Source organism: Geospiza fortis, unplaced genomic scaffold (genome assembly GCF_000277835.1).
Source record: "Geospiza fortis unplaced genomic scaffold, GeoFor_1.0 scaffold794, whole genome shotgun sequence".
NCBI lineage: Eukaryota > Metazoa > Chordata > Aves > Passeriformes > Thraupidae > Geospiza > Geospiza fortis.
In genome coordinates, this window is record NW_005054601.1 from 32,675 (window position 1) to 54,831 (window position 22,157).

General features: G+C 36.7%; 1 protein-coding gene across 1 annotated transcript; it reads right to left on the reverse strand.

The window, feature by feature from the left end:
- Positions 1-283: 283 nt before the first annotated feature.
- Positions 284-22,056, reverse strand: YTHDC2 (YTH domain containing 2). Its single transcript, XM_031064536.1, has 25 exons — positions 21,954-22,056; positions 20,610-20,766; positions 18,337-18,444; positions 17,168-17,316; positions 16,667-16,802; positions 16,185-16,311; positions 15,134-15,199; positions 14,185-14,363; positions 13,926-14,022; positions 13,763-13,850; positions 13,582-13,662; positions 12,556-12,638; positions 11,522-11,627; positions 11,266-11,385; positions 10,646-10,918; positions 10,016-10,142; positions 9,341-9,546; positions 8,464-8,659; positions 7,214-7,323; positions 5,482-5,771; positions 4,903-5,080; positions 3,724-3,924; positions 1,763-1,945; positions 561-660; positions 284-408 (listed from the first exon to the last, which is right to left on the reverse strand). The coding sequence occupies exons 1-24, from the start codon at positions 22,014-22,016 to the stop codon at positions 571-573; spliced, it is 3,414 nt and encodes a 1,137-aa protein (XP_030920396.1). The 5' UTR covers positions 22,017-22,056; the 3' UTR covers positions 284-408; positions 561-570.
- Positions 22,057-22,157: the final 101 nt, after the last annotated feature.

Below are 22,157 nucleotides of genomic sequence, written 5' to 3' on the forward strand. Positions count from 1 at the left end.
AACATATTTCGAATTAGTATTTTTTTTTAACTGAACTGCAAGACTGATTAATTAACATTTACATTCTCATACCTTTTACTGGGTTGAGAAAGCTTTAACTGTAAACTGCATACTTAAACTGTCTGTTATGCTATTTCAAACCCAGACAACTTACATGAGGTCAATTGTTTCAAATTTTGTTTTCAACTTAACTGTATTTTTAAGTATCAACTGCACACTCCTGTAAAAAAACCAACTCAGTCAAAAAACAGGCTGGCAAGTAAACACTGAAAACAACACAATTCCCTCTTATTTTTCCACTTCTAGCTTCCCAGCATGAGGAAGAATGTCAAGAGGCTGTTGTGTCACCTTCTTCCTCATCTTTATTGTAGACATGCTGCTGGTTCTCATAGCTGATGTTTCAACAACCTGGAAAAAAAATCTAAATTAATAGAATATTCAGTACCAAGTGTACTTGCTCTTCCACAAGCTATAAAGGAAAGACAGTACTGTGATGATACACTGTATCTGCATGGGTTTTCCTCTACCACAAAACCAGCAAGCAATGCATGGAAAACTACCTCTGTCACATTACTTGGCATGCTCAGTCAGCTTTTTTCCTGCCAAAGGAATACGGTCCCAAAGCTGCAGCAACTGCTCTCCAACTTGTGGTTCCAGCTCCTAGAAATGGTCAGGAAATCAGGGAAGTTACCTGCACTGCTACTACTGAGCATATAGAAACTATTTATTACTGAATTGTTAGATGACATTGCTGGTTATTGCTTTCAACCCTTCTAGAAGAGCTCATCTATTTTGCTATTGGGACAAACATTAGAACTGGCAGCAAAGCAGGGTCTTCTTACTAGAGCTGAGCAGGAGGTAGAAACTTTCACAAGCCATCCTGGCCTACAGGCTCTTTGGGGTGTTTTCACTGACAGTGAATTTTCAGTTCTCACAAAAACAATTCCCAGTGAACACCCTACCACCATACACAAGAACAGACGCACCAGACACTTTGTAGCTCCCACAGATCAGTCACTTACTAACTAGAGATCATTATTTTCCACATCTTTTAAGCTGAATTCCATCAAGTGTGGTTGAGAATATGGAAATAGAGGTCACAGGAAATACAGTGCCCATCCTTTCCTTGTCCTTCTCCTTTCCTCCAGTTTCTTACAGCTGGAGAGAGGATTTGAAGGAGAGAAAGTGATACAAAAACTTTAGCTCTTGAATCTTCAAGGAGATGTTCAGGGAGGGGATGGGGAGAGGGGAGAAACTGCCACACAGAAATTTTGTACCAATTCTTTGGCTTTTTTTAGTTGCATTTTTAGAGCTGTAAAAAGTACAAGAACTGTCCTAAGCTTCACTCTGCCTTAAATCTCAGGATTCTCTTCAGGCTTTACAGAAAAAAATTAATAATTCTGAACAGTTATTTGGGTGTATCAGACTATCTAAGAGAACACATCTCAAGCAAATAGGGAACAAGCCTCCAGAACTAAATTACAAACTAAAACCCAAGCCAAACAACTTCTTTTTGGAAGCATCCACCTTTAAATAATTTTTTAAACACATAAGCAAGAAACTTTTGATTTTATCAAAATAGCTCCATTACTTCAGCAGTAATTCTGCATTAGCTGAAGGTACAATACACTAATGAACTGTGAATTCAGATCACCAGATACACAAACAAGTGGAGATAAATGTCAAGGCTGAACAAGCTAATAAAAAATACACCAAATACATTCTACCAAATAAAGAAAACTTCAGAAGAGAGTAACATTACCTGGCCATCCCTACTTATCTGTACTTTCTTACTGTCATTCCATGGGTTGAGCAAATGGTGTGCAAACTGAAAAGGAATGCTTTCTTTTCGGATCCAGTCAACCTTAAATACACCTCCAAAACCAGCAGATCCCCAGTCTTGACTTTTCTCACACCCAATCGCTGAACTCATTCTAGCAAAACCCTGGGACAAAAATTGAAATATGAAAGAACAGACATAATGAGGCCATACCTGTCTATGGTGGAATGAGATAAATAGCCAAACTTCCTATGAAACTTTCAAAGTAATTTCAAAGTGATTCACACACTCTCCACCATGAAGCTAGAGCTTCCAAAATGTTTGCATCTAGAAAGTTAGAAGAATCACTTCTTTTTCCACTTCAAATATGCCTTGTAGGGTTTGACCATAAGGAATGTTTCTCAATGACAAAATTATCACTAAAGGTTTTTTGAGGTTTGTAACAGATTAAAAAGCTGTTGCATAACCACCTGAAGAAGAAGGAAGTTGAGATGAATATTCTGCTATAGAATAGTCCATTAGATATTCATCTTCCTTGTAACTTTTAGGTAATTTTTGCAGAAATCCATTTGTTCCTTCTCATACTCCCTCTATGTTAACTTTCACACAGAATTAGGAGAGTGTAGCTGTTCTTCAAAGAAAGAAGTCAAAGTTGCTTTTATTTCCTGCTTTAGTGAAGCCGGACGAAATTCCAACACAACAAGACTCAAAAAGAAAATGAATGAAATCCCCAACCTGAGACAGCATCTAACTTAATTAAGGACACCCTGGTTTACCCACACACCGAACAAACTGAAAGTAAACACAGCCCCACACACAACATATCAATACACCATTCAGGTGTATTTATGCCATTTAGGACTTAGCTGTCCAAAAGACGCAGTTCAGTGAATTACCAGCACACACTGCTGTTGTAAGACAAGCAGTCCTAGATAGCTCAAGCCAGACTTAAATGAGAATTAATAAAAGGAACAGAGAAAAAAACAAACACAGAATAGAAAGAGACAGTTGGGACAAGATAAGATTAATAGGGAAGTTAATCTCACATTCCCATGAGGGTGCAGTGCACTGTCAAAACTGGAAGGGAAGGGCAAAGTCAACCACCTACACTCCTGACTTGAGGGTGTCTTCTCTTCCCCACTTTCTTGTCTGAGAGGACCAGTGCAACAGCCCATTTTCAGTGTCAAATGACTTGCTGAAAATTACTTTCCAGTATCTGCATTTGCCAAACTATCATATGTAATATGTCACAGCAGTCCTTCAGTGGTATTGCCAAGACAGCTGTGTTTTGGTTGGGTCATTAGATTTTAAGTTTAGCTGACTTTATAACTAACTTATCTATGAAGAAGTAAATTGAAATTTCTTTACCTGGAACAACTGAATTTAGCTGTCTGACAGCTAACCTGCAACTTTGCATTACCAGGTCAAGTTTTTACTTCAAATTGACCACAGATTTGACCAACTAACTGTTGACAAGTATCTCACTGAATATGAAGTCAAGAGAGAGCTCTGCAAGAATCATGGCCAGCTTCCTAATTGGAAGTGAATAAAACCAGTTTTTATCAAAATTATAATAAAGAAATGTATGAGTTTCTTGGCTTTAGAAAGCTGTGACTTGACTGTAAGTGCTTGCTCACTTACAATACACATTTTGGCATGCAAACAGTAGCAATCCCCTACTTTGTTAGGATTTTTGTTTCTGGTGGTGGTTGTTTTAGAGGATTAATGTAGGGTACAAATATTTTTCTTACTCATGATATTTGGAGAAAATTCCATCTCAGCTTTGAAATACTTTCTTCAGCAAGCACAGACATTTGCACATCGCTCTACTTCTCAGAAAGTCAGAAGCCATAAGCAAAGCTGTCCACACCACACACAGTTATTTGCTGCATCCTCCTAAACCATCAACCACTGCTAACAGCTAGTTTAATATTAAGACCCACCTGAAAGCATCCAGACCCTTGAACAGAAAATATTAAGTAAACCACACTGCTCTCCCAAAAGGCTCCATTCAGTTTCCGTTCATTACTCGGTGTAGTGGACCATATTCCCTTCTGTTGAGAAATATCAATGTTTTGCAAGTTGCTACTTTTCATTATAAAGTACCGAACTGGCATATTTTGTCTTGGTGAAGATTTGCAACCCTGGAAGAAATAAATTAAATTAATAAGTACAAATACAACAGGCTTTATTTCTGAAGTTTCACACACAAGGACAGAAATCCCTTGACTGTGCTCCTCCCTTCACCCTCCAGATTCTAGAAGAAATGTAAAATCTATCAGCTGGTCCTATCCAAAATGGTTTTGAAATGTATTTCATATATATATTACATTTTTAAAGCACTTTTCAAAATAGTAATTCATCCATGAGGGGCAGAAAACAAGTAGAGCAGAACAGGATTAAAAAGTCTAGTATTAATTATAATTGGTGACACACCTCAAGATGACACCAAAATTAATCATCCAAGAGTGCAGCCTACAGCCCTACTAGTATTTCTACATTCAGAAAACATGTTTTCTTGCTTTTACACTGTCTTAATTTCAAAGCTGAAGGATTCAAGAGGAATTACTAAATCCTCCAATGAGTCCATGATGTTTTCTCTCAATGATCTCTTTAGTGTTACTGCAGTCTACTATTCAAGTATATAGGGACAACTATGACAACAATCTCATTCAAAATGTGTGCTTTGTTAAAATAACCATCACAAAAACCCCAAGCAGTCATAGTAAGGCAGATAACACAGAATCAGTATCAATGTATGCTATTACAGTAACAGAAAAAAGCAGAATCCAAAAACTACAGAAGTGTGTGTATAATATACTAATTTAGTTGAAAAAACTAATACACATTCATTAGAACTAGGGTTTTTTTTTAAATCTCATTTTTTCTACTTTGGATAGCTTTACCTCAGCAGATGACAAATTATTTTCACTGTATTAAACTAGTGAAACAAGGATAATGAGTCTAGATTTTAAGTTCCAGAAGGAAGTAGTATGCAGCTGTTATAAATTAAAATTTAAGTTAGGTTCCTAATTTATCAGTAAAATACCTAATTGCAGAATGATATCAGCAAGGAATTCTATAACTTTTGAAGAGCAGGATGATATGTTAGAGAACTCTACCTTTCCAGACACAGGAGAAGAAGGACTAGCACAGGGGCTGGAATAGCTACTGCTGTCTGCAGGCTTCACCGAGGACTGAGCTGATCTGTCATCTGAGGATCGTTTGGAGACCAAAATGTCTTTTTCCTTGTACTTCTTTGGCTGGTGGAGTGCAGGAGATGTAGATTTCACTGAAACCCTAAAAAGACATACCTTGAGTTTCACAAGCCGTCAATGAACAATTTATATCGACCTGTCAGCCTACTGCATGACCACATGTATTACAGCAACTACAAAATCTCTTAAACCCTAACTAAAAAAGCCATACTGATCATGCATTGCTTTTTAATGCTACTGTTAAATCTCTTCTGCTACTTCTAAAACATCACAAGTCATGGACAATATTCCTGACTGCTCTCTCAAAAAAGCAGGCCCAGGTATGAAATACTTCTTTATGGGATTACAATGCAGCATATAACAGTGTAACACATTTGAACTGTATTTCCACCATTTCCACCTCCTTATTACTAGCAGAAATTTAAGTGATGCTTGTATACACAATTTGCAACCTACAGTGAGCAGAAGACCTCAACATCTTACTTTTCAGCATTAGAGGAGTCAGACAATTCAGTTTCTGTTGAGCTTTTCCTGCTGTTGGTTGACTTCCATGTAGATGCCAAAGGAAGTTCTTCACATGTCACAGGTCTTGGTCTCTGGCCGATTCCTGAAGGCTGCTGCAGACCTGCAGACTGTTCTTCAGCACTCAGAACAGCTGTAATTGCTCTTACAGTTGTTTCATCAACCTGAGACCATGGTTTAGAAGGAGCTCGCATACGACGCAGGAACAAACTGTGCCACTTCTGCCTGAGTTGCAACAGCATACCAGCAGCCTGTAATGGATTCAAATTCTGTTAAATGCTGATGAAAATTAGATCAGACATGTAAGAGGACCCTATCTTTTTCCCATCAGGCAGCACCTGGCATTCTAATATAAACAGAGCCCAAAATGAAAGGCAGGACTAAGGGCTTGGGGAAGGGGAATAATCCATATTTAAACTAAATGTTAATTTACTTTCCTTTCCTGGGGTGCAAAGTAATTTTTGAAACATTTCATTTAGCTCTGTACTAAACTTAGCTTTGTACTGTAAATCCACAGACCTTTTTTTCCTTTTTATCTTTCAAGAAAACCCAATCCTTTCAATGCTTTATGCCCTTCCTCTCAAATCAGTCTCTACTCATGCACTCTTCAGTCATACTTGAGGGAAAAGAGCTCTAAATGATATTTTTCTTACACAGACATCTGCTCAAATGTGATGACTAAATTCAGAAGACTATAGTCTGATTCCCATGTTATCAGAAATGCTTCCATTAAAATAAATTTTAAAAAATCACTCTTTTGGACATGTCTAGGAGAGACAGTATTATTATTAGAGCTGGTGAAATTGTGTGTTTCATGACCCATAAACTACCTCCTACCATAGCCACAGCTCCTCAATGACATAAAGACTTCAATTTCAAAGAGGTTTATATTTATCCTTCCAAAATCTGACAGCAACTTTCTTTCAGCAACTCCAGCTTCAAGTGCTCCTTTTTTGATCCGATTTTCATTACTCTTGCACAGAAAGAACACCACAATATGCCAATGTGACTGTTCTCTCAGCTCCTCTTCAGATTCTGGCGATCCCAGCTCCTCCTACAGCTTGATGGAGCACCATGCAGGCAGAACAGGAGGCCAGAAGCAGCAGAAGGGCCCTTATGCAGCCACTGTCACCTGCAGTTTGCTGTCCCTTGCAGCCATTATCTTTTGTCTGGCAGTCTCTTCAGAATCTGCTGACTTGTGGAAAGGGACAAAATTGCCAAGCTCCGACATATAAAACATCATGCTGCCCAGAAAGTTTTTGAAGGAGATCCAACAGCATCTGCACTGCTGGGGCTTTCCTGCTCCCTTGTGTGATAGACAGGACACCCACATCAAGACGGAGGAAGAAGAACGAGCACTCTCGCTGTTGACTAAATGACTAATTATTTTCTTTCCTTTTGCTCACAGGTGAAAGAATTGAAAGGTATGGGTGATAGGTAATGAAACATTGCAACTTAGATGTTGAATACACAAGTTCACGTGACAGACAACTCCGTGCCAAAGGGGATTGAAGCCCTTTAATTCTTGATGTGCTCATGAAGTAAAGGTTAAATCACTGAGTACGTAGTTCGAGAGACCCAAATGGACCACGACATTCTTAGAGAAAATTCTTGGCTACTCAAATGTTCAAAAACCTTTTCACATCTTTTTACAATTCTTCTACATGAAGCAAAGCTAGGAGTGATTTCTTACTTCAGGGTCCAGTTTGAGATGGAGCCATTCGTCCAGCTTCAGTAGTGCCAGATTAGCAGTTGTTTTGTCCTCCATCTCACTGTCACTGCTATCATTAGATACCCCTCCTCCTGAATTAAAGACAAAAGTATTATTATTAGTATTAGACAAAAGCACTATTATTAGTAAGACAGAAGTATTATTATTAGTATTATTTCTACTTATATACAAAGAAACAAATACTACTGTATTAACAGCAATAATATTTTTCCTTCTAAAATTGACTTTAAAATGTAAACATTTGTAAAACTACCTCTTCTTTTCTGCAAATACACTGAAAAGTCTTTACTCCAGATAGCAGCAATCAAGTAGCCAGACCTGCAGTAGGTCCTACTATGTAAAAGCCTGTACTGATATGATCGGACTCAACTCATGTACCTTCACCAGTATTCACAAGCCACTATCCAACTTCTGCCTAAAGCTGTTTGCAAAAGCAGACGTGGCTCTATTTTGTAGTAAAACAGCAGATTTAAAGACTTAGTAAGAAAAAATATATACATATAATACGTATGGCTATTGATTAGGAATCCTTATTTTCCTAAAGTGCAATTCAATCAGCATGAACACTACTCTAAGGTCAACAGTTTAAAAGCAAGACAGGAAAGCTTCAGAAATAAGCTGGACTTTTAGTTTGATTCCAGCTATGAGAACTAGAAGCAGTTATTTTTGCTTCCAATCCAACAGGACTCAAATAAGAAAAAAAAAGAAAATTTCTATATATTCTCTATTACTTACAGTTTATGGTACAGTTAATTGACATAAAAAATTATCAGTAGAACATATCTTGAAAATGCATGTGTCAGAGAGAAGCAACATGACTTGTTTGCCATATCGATTATTTCTAAATTATTCAGTTTGAATAATCTGGTTCAATGTATCAAATAAAGTAGTCTGTAGAAAAAGAATACTACACATCTCAGTATCATTATTACCATTAGACATTGTGGCTGCATTCTTTCCTCACAAACTATACTGTAGTTTCTGACACTCCCAGAACTGTGTAATTTATGGACTTGAATATGTAAGGAATTCCAAAACTGAGAGATTTATTACAGAACCTACAAACTATTCCTGAATAGCTACAGGAATTATAACACTGTTCTTTTCAGAATCAGCCAATATATGTATTAAATATTACTGAAAAATAAGATTTCCACGTCACACACCAATGTATACCAGTGGAAACATTCCAAATCCAGACTCCAGTGTACCTCGAAAGGATGAAGATGCCTGCAAGGCATTACTTGGCAGCCTGGCTGGTCCACAGAAGAGGGACACAGTCACAGGTGTCACAACAGAGCAGCACCTGATGTTTGCTGTCTTGTGAGCTCTTGTCATTTCATCATATATAAGCCAGTCTGTAGGGAGGGCCTGGATGGCTGCAGTTTGTCCATTTGCTGGAGCAATCTGTGCAAGAGCAGGTAAGACTAGGCTATTATACCACCTACTGTAATTAATGTAAATTTTAACAGATTTCTCATCTTATCCAGAGACACTGTGGATGCCTCAACCTGGCAGTGTTCAAGGCCAGGCTGGGGGAGGCTCTGAGTAACCTGGAAGAGTGGAGGGTGCCCCTGCCTGTGGCAGGGGGTTGGAATGAGACAAACTTTAAGGTCCCTTCCAACCCAAACCATTCCATGATTCTATCTTTTGAGAAATAAATACATGTATAATTATATACATATAAAAATACACATGCAAAAAAAAAGCATGAGAGAATTCAACCAGATTCACATATTATCTTACCATGTTAAAATAAAATATTTTGCTTTAAAAACAATTGTTAAAAAAATTTCAGAGAAGAACTTCTTGCTCTTAAGAGCAGGGATAATTCTATTTTTAAAGCAATCTTATAACTGGGGTGGTTTTTTTTGCCATTTTGCTTTGTTCCATCTAGAGAAAGGACTAATTGAAACAATGGAAAAATGAATCAACTCCAATTCTGTCAGCTGGGTAGAACAGTATTTTCTAAAGCTGTAGTGTTAAATGCCCATACTGCTTTTAAAGTACTGACAACTAGGAAAAGACATTTCTAAAACATGATTTTAGTGCTCCTTTTCTTGAACTATGAATTCAAAGTGATTTTACCTTTTTATACTGAGACTGACCAAGAACAGAGGTAGGATGAAATCGCACTTTCTTCTCCTTTGGTTCAGTCAACACCAGGCTTTCTCTGTCTACATGCACAAGATTGGGATACATCCCAGCCACTAAGGCAGCTTTAATTACAGCCCAGTTCTCAGAATTAGTATTAACATCTCTAATATCAGCTCCTCCTCTGGCTCTCACAAAACCTGACAAAAGAACAAGACAAAATAGTGACATGTTAGCTTGTGTTTGGTTCTCAAAAGGAGTTAGAAACTAAAGCTGAAATAAACAACTTATTTGTTGCACTTTTCAACCTGTTGCACTGCCAACCTTAACAGCACCAAGAAGAAATCAATACACTGAAATCCTTCCCGATAAGGGGTTTCATCCTAACACAGAATATCACTATTTTCTACAATACAGACATTTCCTATGGGAATAATTTATTAAAACATAAAATGTGGTGACATGTGGAGATGAGGGTTTTTCAGTTAGATCAGCCACACTTCCTCATCTACATCATACCCTGCATGAATGTGTACATGAAGGTGTATTTCAAATTAAGTGAGGAAAATGACACCAGTGAACATGATTTTTGTTACAATTTCTATATGCTTGACTTTAAAACAACACTTAAACATAAATATTTAATTAAAATTTTTCCAACTTCTTTACCTGAGGCTCTAAGCTGGCCAAGCAACTGTGTTCTCATTCCTACAATGATTTCCATTGTGGCTTGGGATAGGAAGTTCTTTTCACAGAAGGCTCTCTCCCAGCCATCACTACGTGCCTTCTGCCATGCCTGAAAACATTTTTACATTTGCCTATTAATTTGATAGGCTAAAACTAAAACCTGCATTTTTAAAAAAGATTACATTTATGTCAATAAAATGAGTGCAAAACCCACTCTAGAAGTAAACGTATCAAACCAGATTCTTTTTTCTGTTCAAGAATTAGGTTCTCTTTATGTGTTCACTCCAGTGATGATTATGTCGAGTTAAAACAATAAATAAAGATCATTACATTAAGATCGTGATTTGAAGTTCAGCGTAGTAGGATGTACAGAGGCACATTGTTGGAACATTCAGAATTTTGTAAGGTTTGAAAATATCAACAAAACATACTACAAAAAGTGTTCCCTCACAAATTTATGAGTCCAATACACAGCAAAGGCACTAGGCAAAAATAAAGTCTTCTCCAAGGACTTAATCACAGTCCACCACTCTACATCCAAGTAGAATGCTACATTATTTGCCTTGACCGGGTGATCTACGGTGATTATCACTCTCTGAAATGAGGTACTACCTGGAAAGCCCTGAGCAGGGCCATGTGGTCACTGAACGTCCCAGCAGCAAAACGCTTCCTGCACAGCATGGCCGCACGCTTCTGGGAGGCCAGCGTGGGCAGCACAAAAGGGTCTTGGCAGGCAAGAGCACAGGCAATGGTCAGAACAGGATCCAGGCACTTCAGAACTACAGCATACAACACCATTTTACCAAGGTGTGGCTCTACAGGTAATTCAGTGAGGTGATAACCAAGCTCAGTGAGATCTTCCCAAGGGTCCATGGCATCTATTGTCTGCTTATAAACAAACAAACAGAAAGGGGGACGGGTACAGTGGACAAAATCAATTTACAGTGAAAGCAGAAAAGATGTGAATAGTGGACATTAACTAGACTTGTTTCCAAACACTAAAAAAGTATGTCAATCTATTAACAGAGACAAGACTTTGAAGCACTCTCTTTCCTTGACATGGAAAAACACATCCCCACACACAAAACAAAAACAGACAATCAACAAAAAATCAAAACATCCTTAAGTAATTAAAGACAGCTTCAGTACAAACTGAAGTCAGTAAGACAGACTGCTACACCACAAATTTGAGATCAGACACAAATACCATCTAAATCTATTCCTTTTCTGACCTTAAGCATATGCACAGCATTTCTCACAGTTACAGCAGGCGGAGGATCAGGAGCTTTCATAAGAAAGTCTACAATAGGACAATTAATTGGAGCCAGAAGTTTTGTGTACAAACAAATCTCCTGCAAGTTAAAAGGCAGAACAAAGAAGATTACCAAGATTTGGAAACAACCCCCAAACACATGATTTGTTGCAATGAATAGTATGGTTTGATGACATTCTATTTTTTAAAGTTATAATTTCTAACTGAACATGCACCTGCAGTGGCATTCTTAGAAGTTCTGGAGACTGAAATTCCAACATATTCTGAAATCGGAGCCTGCTGAAGAGACGAAAGCAGACTCCAGGTTGACAGCGCCCAGCCCTTGAAAATAAAATATAGGAAATTGTGAAAATTAGGATTTTTTTCTAAAAATAAAACCAAAAGCCAACAAACAGACACAGAAACTCAGAATGGAAAAGTAGAAGCAGTTCTATGAAGAAAGTGTTGTAAGTCACATGCAAAGTGAGAGTTTTCCAATCATAGATTATTTTTGAGAGTGTGGCAATTTTTACTGAACTTTTAACCCAACACTGAGAAATTTGGAGGAAGAAAAACAAGGTTTATCTAACGAAAGGTGCTGTGGGTTTTTTGCTAACATAAGACCAATCCAAATCTCAATCATCCTTTGTTGTATGGAATCAGTTGCAAACTTCATTTCTACTCCTCACATCCCCCAAACAGAAGTGATCCTTGGAGTAAAAGGTGAAGACTAAATAACTTGTGAGTGAATGAGAGACAGCAAATTCGCTCATTCATATACATGTATGTGTATACATGCAGCTTAATGCCAGTATGATAGATTAAGCAGGCATTTGTTGCTACATATAAACTTCTGAGCCCTCACCCATAGTGTTGGGAAGCAGTATTGGGAATCATGGCCTGTTAAGTCATAGATAGCTTGGAGAAAGTGATAGAGGCAGTCCTCTGCCCACAGACAAGATGTGAAAACACCCCAATGGACACTGTGACTGCGGGTGCTACAAGGGAGAAAGAGGAAGGAGAACAAATTAATAGGGGGAAAACAACCTAGACCTTTGGGAAATGCCTGAACATCACTTTTCTACAACTTGGGAAATGATTCCAAGGAAATACATACTGACCGCTACACATCTACAGAGAATGAGTGTTGGTCATTATCCAACGTGACACTGGACTAGGCTAGAAACAGTTACTATGTTGTGTGCTATATTCTAAACATAAAGGACTGTGGATAGCTGCATAATGGAAACCAGTATGAGGCATTTATTACCTGCCCTTTCTCTGGATAGCACTGGCTTTTGAAATCCACCCCATTTTTAGCATTGTAACACGACTCAGTGCATCAAAAGACTTCTAGAAAAACAAAGAAAAGAATATAAACTGAAAACTCAACAGGGTACATGAAATAAAAATTACTAGTTATTTAGATTACCAACAGAAGTTTTCTAAAAAGTATGAAACAGTAATATACACAGCAGCTTCTGGCACAAAGGTATCTTCTCAGTTTCAAGTGAATTTATGATGGTATCTCCTTTGTAGTATCTTAGTGCTACACAGTTTTTGAAATTAAACATTTTCTAGTCAATAGGTAATTGCAAGTCAATAAAAGGTATGTCAGATCTGTGTTCTGAGATATCACAAAGAAAGTAAAAATACATTATTATACCGAATAGTTTTCCTTTTTATCTCACTTGAAAACCACCTACTTATTTTCTTAGACTGATGTAAAATTACAAAAGTAAGTTTGTTTTATGAGGACTTCAGAAATTCGGTATGCAGGTCGCCTATGAAATCCAATTTCACTTTCAAAGCCATACACTAGGTCTTAAATTGCCTCATTATGTGATCTCACTTTTCTTGAAAAAGTAATCACGAATGGGCACCGAACACACCAAAAAATGGCTTAAAAACTTAATGGATTATTTTTGAACTTAATACAATAGTAGGAGAAAAAGAACTCCCAGTGCTCTCTAAGTCTCAGGAAGGTGGTGGTCTAAACTGAGGACTCGTTTTAAAAATCCAACAGAAATACTAAATTGCAAAAGAGAAAGATACATTAATACATCAACCTATATTAGATTTTACAATGTTTTTTAGACACCTAGCCATTTACAGGATTTGTCTTAAAACAAATGGATGTTGAAACTTTTCAGTGAGGTCTGTTGCCTGACAGACACTAGCTCTCAGCTAGTAAAAGGGTTTTTTTCACTTTACTGTAAAGTAAAAAAAAAAGTTCTCCAACATTTTTGCACTGTGTGTTTTAGAATCACACTCTAAAAATTTAAGGCAGTCATACCTCTTTCACCTTGCCTGAGTCAATGACAAACACAACATCATTGACTGTTATGCTGGTTTCTGCAATATTAGTAGAAAGAATCTGCAAAGAAAAAAAACCAAAACCACCAAAACTGTAGCAACTGTAAAAGCAACAGCAAAATAGATCATTGTAGCATCTGACAAAGTCCTCTAATACTTGCAATTTTGCGGATGCCAGAAGGTGGAGTTTCAAGCACTTTCTTCTGATCCAAAGTCTGCACACTTGAATGAAGCATGAAAACTTGGTATCTAACACAAGACAAAAGAACATTTTAAGGATCCTTAACGGAAGCAATGAAAAGCCACAGTGACTAAAGGTTTTACCTGTGAGCATTATCAGCAAATCTCTTGTCATCAAAAAGAATGCGGTCCCTCAGGCTCACTATCTCATCATACCCAGGAAGAAATATTAAAATTGCTCCTAAAAAAGGAAGTGGGTTTGCAATGTTAAACAGAAAATTCAAATACATGTCAATGCCATGTAGACTAGCACTCAGAAGGTTTTAATTTTTGTGGATTGTTGAAAAAAGAGTATGATTCATCAGAAGCTGAATCCACAACAACTGGTTATGTATTTACCTACCTGCATCACAACCATGACAGATGCTGTGAAGTAAGTGCATTATCAGATCCAGATCCACTTTTTCATCATCAAAACTGTGATGATAAGCTGTCAGTAGTTCTCTGTCCTCTGCACTAAGGTCACTACCACTTTTTTGGACCAGGGAACTTTCATCCAGATTTCCAAATCCAAATGAAGCGCTGTAATGGAAAAATACACCAGAGTCAAGGCTGTCCCTTCAGGTATGCATTCAGCAATCAACTCAAACTTAAATCAAGACCAACATAACTACTGGTCTTGAATTCTAATTTTTAAGTGTAGCAGAAGACAATCACCATACTATTAATGTCCACTGATTTAAATGTCAGCCCAACAATGGATGCCACTTCATTTATTGGTGTTAACTTTCATTTTCTTAAACTTTATTGAAAGACAACCATAAGCTAATGGAAGTATAAAGATACTTCTCATTTATCTGTTCAAGGAAAAATATTTAAGATATATGTATTCTCCCAAAATTTCCCACTAGCAGAAACTACACTAAGAGAAATTATGATAAATATAATCTATACAAAACACTACCTCAACTATGATAACTGTAAGTTAATCAAAAAATCATTCTTGAATGGCCTAGTGTACACATTACTTCTTTAAAGTTTCTTTAATCTGTCTATTGCATATAAAATATACAGATAAAAACACATGACAGATTTGGTTCCAAAGTAGCATGTGAAAATAAAATGGTACATAGTACAGAATTAGCAAGTTGTGCAAACATAAACAATATGATACTGAGTACAAACTTTTTTGTTGTTTGCTTTTGAAATATTCCAATTCTTTAAAAAAGGTATTGCTATTCAGTCCAGATTTTACAGCATGAAAAGCTAAAATCTGTTCTGATTAAAAGAACACAAACCTCAAACTTCCCTTCACTATGCTATGCAACTCCTGCAAAACAGTTACAGCTTACCTGTAAGATTCCAACAGATCCACAACCTCTGTCTGTCCAAAGCGCCTAGCCCAGTCCACAGCCATCCTGAAAGAGTTGCATAAGTATTTTTATTCGATTTTTCACTTCAAAATATGAATATGAATAGCACATCAGGTGAGTCAATTGACACCAGACTTTTGTATCCATTTCCTATTGCTATCAGTACCACTATCGCTGGATCTGCAACTTCCCACTTGAAAGTGCTTGAATAGGTGTTAATAGCTATCTGACTTTTAGATAACTACAGTTCTTTACCGCAAAAGAATGTCAGTTTTACACAGGAGTACCTGCAAACATGCACAAGGAAATGAGGAGGAAGAATATGCCATTCCCTTAAAGCCCACAAAAACGCGTAAAGATCAGACCTGCCTGCTTGCAATAGCCTTTAAGTCATCTCAAAAAGTCACACCCCAGGCGTTTTGCATAAAAATTCGGCTATTTCATGTCTTTCAGAAACTGTCCTCCTCACAATGTAGTTCACCGTTTTACCTTTAAACTGCATTCCTCACCAAGTTTTTCAAACGTTAGCACCAAATATCAGATCCCTGGAATTCTAATTCTTATCATTCCATGCTACAATTATTTACTGTACTTCCCTATTTATATGAAGACATACTTCATGACCACAAAACTCGAGTTTTTACAGATTCACAAATATTTTTACATGCTACAACAGATTCAGAAACATCATAGAAAGATCTTCTGATATAGGTAACTCCATGAAAATAAGAATTGCCAAACATTTTGGTCCAATTCAGTGGATTAGAGCTGTTCTGCCCACCAGTGTCTTCAACAGACCTACCGAAACAAAGTATAGCTCATAATCAAGACCATGTATTTAAGAATACAATTCAGAATTTACAGAAAACAATGTGATTAACAGGAGTTAGAAACTGTTTAGGCTGTCAAAATCTATAGTTCTTAGAGCAGAGTGATAAGTTACCAAATCAATTTAGATGTTAAAGAATTCTCTTTCTCTCTCCTATATTGACAAATAAATCTATCTTTTGGTTTCTCTGTTTGTTTTTACCAGCCATTAGATGATTTGCAGTGGATACTTGCTCCCATACTGATCAACTGTTCTACTTGACTCAAAAAGCCTCTCCCTGAAGAAATCATCAGAGCAGTCGCACCAGTTTCACTGTGCCTATAATCAACTGAGAAGTAAAAAAAAAAAAAAAATCAGCAAACCCAACAGAAACGTTATTTCTTCATCTACATATAGTACAAATATTGCTTTCAAATTCCAGCCCTAAGAGAATTTGTTTCCTCACTTTATCTCTGCAGTCAGTTCATATGAATACCACAGTGTTTTAGAAACACACTTCGGCCAATACTTCAAAACAACAACAACTAACTAAACAATTCATTAATTCTGCTAGCCCTATCCATTTTTTCAGTAGGTATCAGAATGCAAAGGTAACAACATTTGAAACTGGAGATAAAAGTAGCCATCAAAATCTAAGTAAATTTGAGGTTGCTTTTTTGTTATGTAAAGCACAATAAACTTACCACTGACATTTTCAGTTAAAATAAGATTTAACACCTGAGCAAACGAATCAATATCTTTATGCAACCAGATGTCAGAAAGACAGGAATCCATTTCTTTTACTATCCACGGTTCAAGGCAATTCACATCTTTTTCAGTCTGAAGATAAAAACAATATTGAATGATTTATCTCTTCCAAGAGTTGTCTTTATTCTCATACATTACTCACAAAAAATTTGAATGGTTCTTTTTCCCAGCAGCAACCAGAAATCCAGCACTCAGGTATCAGTTAATGCACTGATTTTGTCATATGCAAGTACTAACACAATGGCAGTCAAGCCATTTGACTGAGGAAAAGCCGTGTACAACCACCGTAATTAGAGCAGTTAATCCTAATAAAGTAATCTTTAAAATACATTAATATCCTGAAAGACTCTACAAAACTATCTTTAGAAAACAGATTTTAAATGGCTAGTAGTACAACACAAATATAAACATCTCTTCCAACAAAAGAAAAAACTTACCAGTTGATTAAAGACAGTGTCACCACCCTCATCCAACCATTTGTACTCCTCATTTGCCCTTGGAACCGATTTTTGTCTCCGAGATGTCAGTTTGTTCGTGCTTTCTTGAGCTGAACACCACTCAGCAAGAGTGCTCTTCTGTTTCTCTTCTAGAATGCAAAGTATTCACCAAGAAAGTTTTAGAGTCATCTTTATTATCCATTGTTTTCTACTAAAAAAGACAGTTACAGGAGGTCAAAGTTTTACCTATTCAACCTCTTTTATTTAATCTAGAATGCTACTACCAGTCCAAGATAAATGACATGTTTAAGGGTACCCAAAGTGCACCACTGAAAACAAAGGCTATGAGAACAAGGCAAAACCTACCATTTTGGGGTTTAACCCCGCAACCCTCCATTATTCCAAACTACTGCACTCAACTATCTTACCTAAGTAATCACCTTCCACACAAACTCAGCCCAGATCTTTTTCCAGAAACGGAATGGTGAAGAAAAGTGATACAGTCCCTACATGTAACAACTTATTTTTGCACACAAGAAACAGTAGAAAACACCTGTGTCTCAATGGAACTTTTCTGTTCCCAGTGATGAGAGCTGAGCACTGTGATAAATATCCAGTTAGGACTGCATGTCATATATATAGCTTTGAGGTTTGCATTTTTTAAAAATTTTTCTTTAAATAATCACTGGGATCATTACTTTCAGTTGCCAGGAAAAGTTCTGAAGCAGTATCTACTTAATCAACTGAAAACCAATTATGTTTAGCTCGAGAGTGTTAACACTTACAAAAAATACATCCATGCCTGAAGAAAGCAGTGAAAAATGTTGCTAAAGGGAATGACTTGTACATTTCACGCAAGATGTACAAAATCCTGCTTGCTTTAATAGCTGCACTTTAATTTACACCCAAAGGTACAGGGCCTCCCATGCTTCAGTATTCATGTGGGCGGAGCCCCCAGTTACATTAACTCTACACCATTTTTTTCCTTAATTGTATAAACTACTTCAACAGCGTAAATATTGAGAGCTTAAAGAAACTTGCTGTCATCTTAGCACATCCCATTTAATCTCCTGACTTTAGAATTTTAACAGAAAATAATCCTGTCAATTGTTTGTTCAATCAATCAATGATTCTCATTGCTAACCCTTACAATTAAGAAGTCCACCAACCTTGCTGCTTCTCTTTTTTGTACTTCACCATCTCTTTGTTTGTATACCCAGTGCTTCGTAAAATGTCCTCCAGAAACATCTCTTTAACTTCAAAAGGTCTCCCTTGGACTAAAAGTATAAAAAAATCCATTAAAGATTATATATTCACTAGCTTCACTTACAGCATTTATTTTATTTAAAAATTATCTTCATTGGAGTTTATTTTTCTCAAAATTATACAAAACAAAACATTTCCAATGTAAAATGCCACCTTGTTTCTCATCAAGCTCTTCAGTTTTATCAAGTGTTATAGCAAGAGATGTTGATAAGATGATTATAAGATTGACAGTTATTACCCATAAATTTTTTTAAATGAGAAAAAGAAAACAGCCATTTTTGTTTAGCGTTACAAACAAGAACTCACCATGTAAGCCTGCCACCTGGTTTAAAAATGTAATTAATTAATAAGCAATTAATACAGCTTTTTGCAAGGTTCCACATGGAGACAGGACATCTTTGTATTGAACTCTTCCTTTTCATGAGAAGTATGTCAGAAGATAGACTTATCTCCTTGTCCTCAACTAATTCAGCAAAGCCAAGCTTTCTTTACTGAGTACTTCTTGATAGATGAGACATCCCAGTGGCCTTTACTTTCTAATAATTTATCCTGATTTCTTTTTCAACGTGACTATTTTCTAGACCTTATCAGTGGACATCAAAGGATGCTTTTTGCATGAAGAATTAAAATCTCTACATTTTGACTTCTGGTCCCTTAAGCTGACTTTAGATCACTCAGGATTTTCCTTCAGAAAGAACAATCCACAATTCACATACTTTTAGAAGCTGTCACAGAGGAAGTCTTCCAACACTGATAACAAACTCTGTGTACTACAGCAATCCACAACTGCAAAATGCTGCTTTCTGTGGTCAGACTGTTGTCAGCCATATTGCTGAAGGAGAATCAAAAACCTTTTTCACTACACTAACAGAAACAGCCGCTTCTTTTAATTCTCAAATTCTCAAAAAAAAAAAAAAAAAAGGAAAAAAATCCATATTTTCAATTGCTATTGGCTATTATTACATAATCAGCATAAGCACTGCTGTAAACTGGAGAGATTGCCATCAGAATTTCCAACACAAATATACCAGTCTGAAAGAACAGGAAGCTGCAAAAAGAGTAAACTGGAAAGCCACACAACAATCACAACTGAGGCAAAAAATATTCAGAGAACATGAAATCATGTGTCATTTCCAGATTCCTGTCTCCAACAAGTTGCAAGCCTTATTTTACTAGGCAGAAATTCAAAATTGAGAACTAGAAATAAACACTTCCATCTGCAAAAAAAAGGGAAAAAGAGGTTTCCTTCTCACAAGCATTTGCTATAATAAACCAGTAAGCAATCCCACCTGTTTCCTAAAACTGCTGAGATTTTTTAAAAAAAGGCTGACATGCATAGAGTCTACCTGACTGTCAAATAAAGCATTTCTCTTAAAAGCTACTTTTCAAAACACATTAAACTTGGATATTATTGTTGAAAAATTAAGAGGACTGTAAAGTGCCAGAGGAGGTCGCCCATGCAGAAAACCTGCAAGAAAGGAGGGTGGGGGAAAAAACCCCAAACCCACAAAAGCCCCCCATCTCCCACGCATTTGTCTTTTGCCTCTACTAAAGATCAGTCAAATGAAATTAAAACAGCAATAATGGTAACTTTTCTTTGCATTTGAATGTAATCTAACTGCAGGTAACTGTGTCAACACAATCTAAGAGAAATTGGATGCCTTTTCTACATATTTACCTAGATGAATGGCTACTAATTTTCCTTAAATCAAAGAATCATGTGATTCAAACATGAAACCCAAGCTGCTTAAGCCTGTATTTCTGAACTGAACAGGTACAGTTATCTCTGTTTTATCCAGCAACCAGTAACAACCCTCATGAGGCGTGAAGAATAAGAATCTACTGGAGTGTATTAATATATCACACTCATGTAGCTTCTAAGTCCTGTATCAGCATGAAGACAACACTTCAATAACCTTTTCCTACTTCTTTATTAATAGTGGAGGGGGGCCGGACACATCCGCGTTTACAGAACTCCCAGTGACTAAAACACTTCATTCAGAATTAGGAAAATAGTTAAGAAACAAGAAACCTGACTACACAAAGAACAAGGATTCCTGTAACTCTCAATGTATTCATCATGTGCCTTTACTCAAAATAGTTTGCCACAGTTTGGTAAGATCTGTGAGTCTCAAGGTAGGTATAGTCAGATTTAAGAGTTAAGATAAATACTTACTATGTATTACTGGGCAGCTTCCAAAATACCTAATAAAGAGATTTGCATCTAGAGCAGCACTAGAAATAATTACTTTTAAATTATTCCGGTTTTGCAGCACATCTCTCAGTTTTATTAACAAGAAGTCACTGAACCTATCCCTCTCATGTACTTCATCCTGTAACAAAAGAAAAAAGGAGAGATAAAAAAACATCACAGATTCAAGATCACAGCTTCTGCCAAAAACGAATTTTAAAAAAAAAACTGATTGCACATTACAGAGGCCTCAAATGTGTAAGTCTAGATTAAATAATAGGGGTTTTTTTAAAAAGGGGGTTTTTTTTATGCTTTCCATAAGCAAAAAAAACTTTTTATCAGAGCTGAGTGCCCTGCAATACCGAAGCTCTACACACCTTAATTTCAGAGGCCAAAGTGAATATCTGAAATCCCTCTAATTTTGTATTTGAAGCCAAATTTCAAGAAAACGCCACAAACCAAAAATCCTACAAATTTTACTTTAATAAATTCTCACTTCACCACTGATGAACATTTAAAGAAATGTATGACACCACATAATCAGAAAAACATACAGATTGCTTAGACAAGTCATGCACAAAGCCTATAAATTAAGGCATATAATTGAATAACCACCTCTATAATTCTTCTCTTTTGTTTTGTATTATGAATGAAACAATGGCTCAAATACCAGATTTATAGGCTGACATCAAGAATATATAGATCATTCTCATGCTTTTTTATGCTTTGATAAACAGGTAGGCACCTAAACTTACCATGATTTCTTTTAATCTTCAGCACTTAAATCTTGCCATATGCATTCTAGTTCCCCTTACTTATTAAATTCCACAATAGGAATATTAACATAATCATAAATGAACACACGTGAATAATTTGCTAGCAACTGGCCTCCAAATTATATTATTATATATGGGCAAACAAATGGACTGAAAACCTGGTATTGCTAAAACAAATACATAACAGAAATTCTGACACAATGACATTGAACCACATCAATGTAAGCCTCCCTAAAAACTTTCTGAGGAACAGGGGAAGTTCAGAAAAATTTACTCTTCTGTCCTCCTCAACTCCTCCCAACTCCACAACTAATCATTGGCATGAAAATAAAATATTTTTACAGGAAAAAACACAAATGCACAGAAAAACACCAAAATCCACAAAACATGCATGCTACTCTAAGGACTCAGGAAGTCTTTAAGGTTGATTCAGATTCTACCAAACAAAAACACCTAAAGTGCTCAGCAAATTTAAATTTAAAAAATTAAGGATCTCATTTTCTAAAGCAATACATATTGCTCCACCCCACATGAAAGACCACAGGATGCTCACCACAATAACATGGGTCACGGTGGAGAGGGTGCTATCTCCTGCCATCAGCGTGCGAAGGAGCATGTCATTAGTGCAGAATGTTACCAGTGTCTTTGGAGAAACCCTATGGAACACATCACAGAGACAACTCACGGGGTTTGCACCATTTAAAGGCAGCTAGCTTTCCATGGATCAAAAATTAAAACAGTTGCTGACAGTAAGAGG

Coding starts and splice junctions, on each gene's coding strand:
- YTHDC2 (XM_031064536.1), bottom strand. CDS start 22,016: ATGCTCCTTCGCACGCTGATGGCAGGAGATAGCACCCTCTCCACCGTG. Junction 20,767..21,953: donor CCGTGACCCATGTTATTGTG/GTGAGCATCCTG, acceptor CTTTTGTTACAG/GATGAAGTACATGAGAGGGA. Junction 14,023..14,184: donor CTGTCATGGTTGTGATGCAG/GTAGGTAAATAC, acceptor TTCCTTTTTTAG/GAGCAATTTTAATATTTCTT.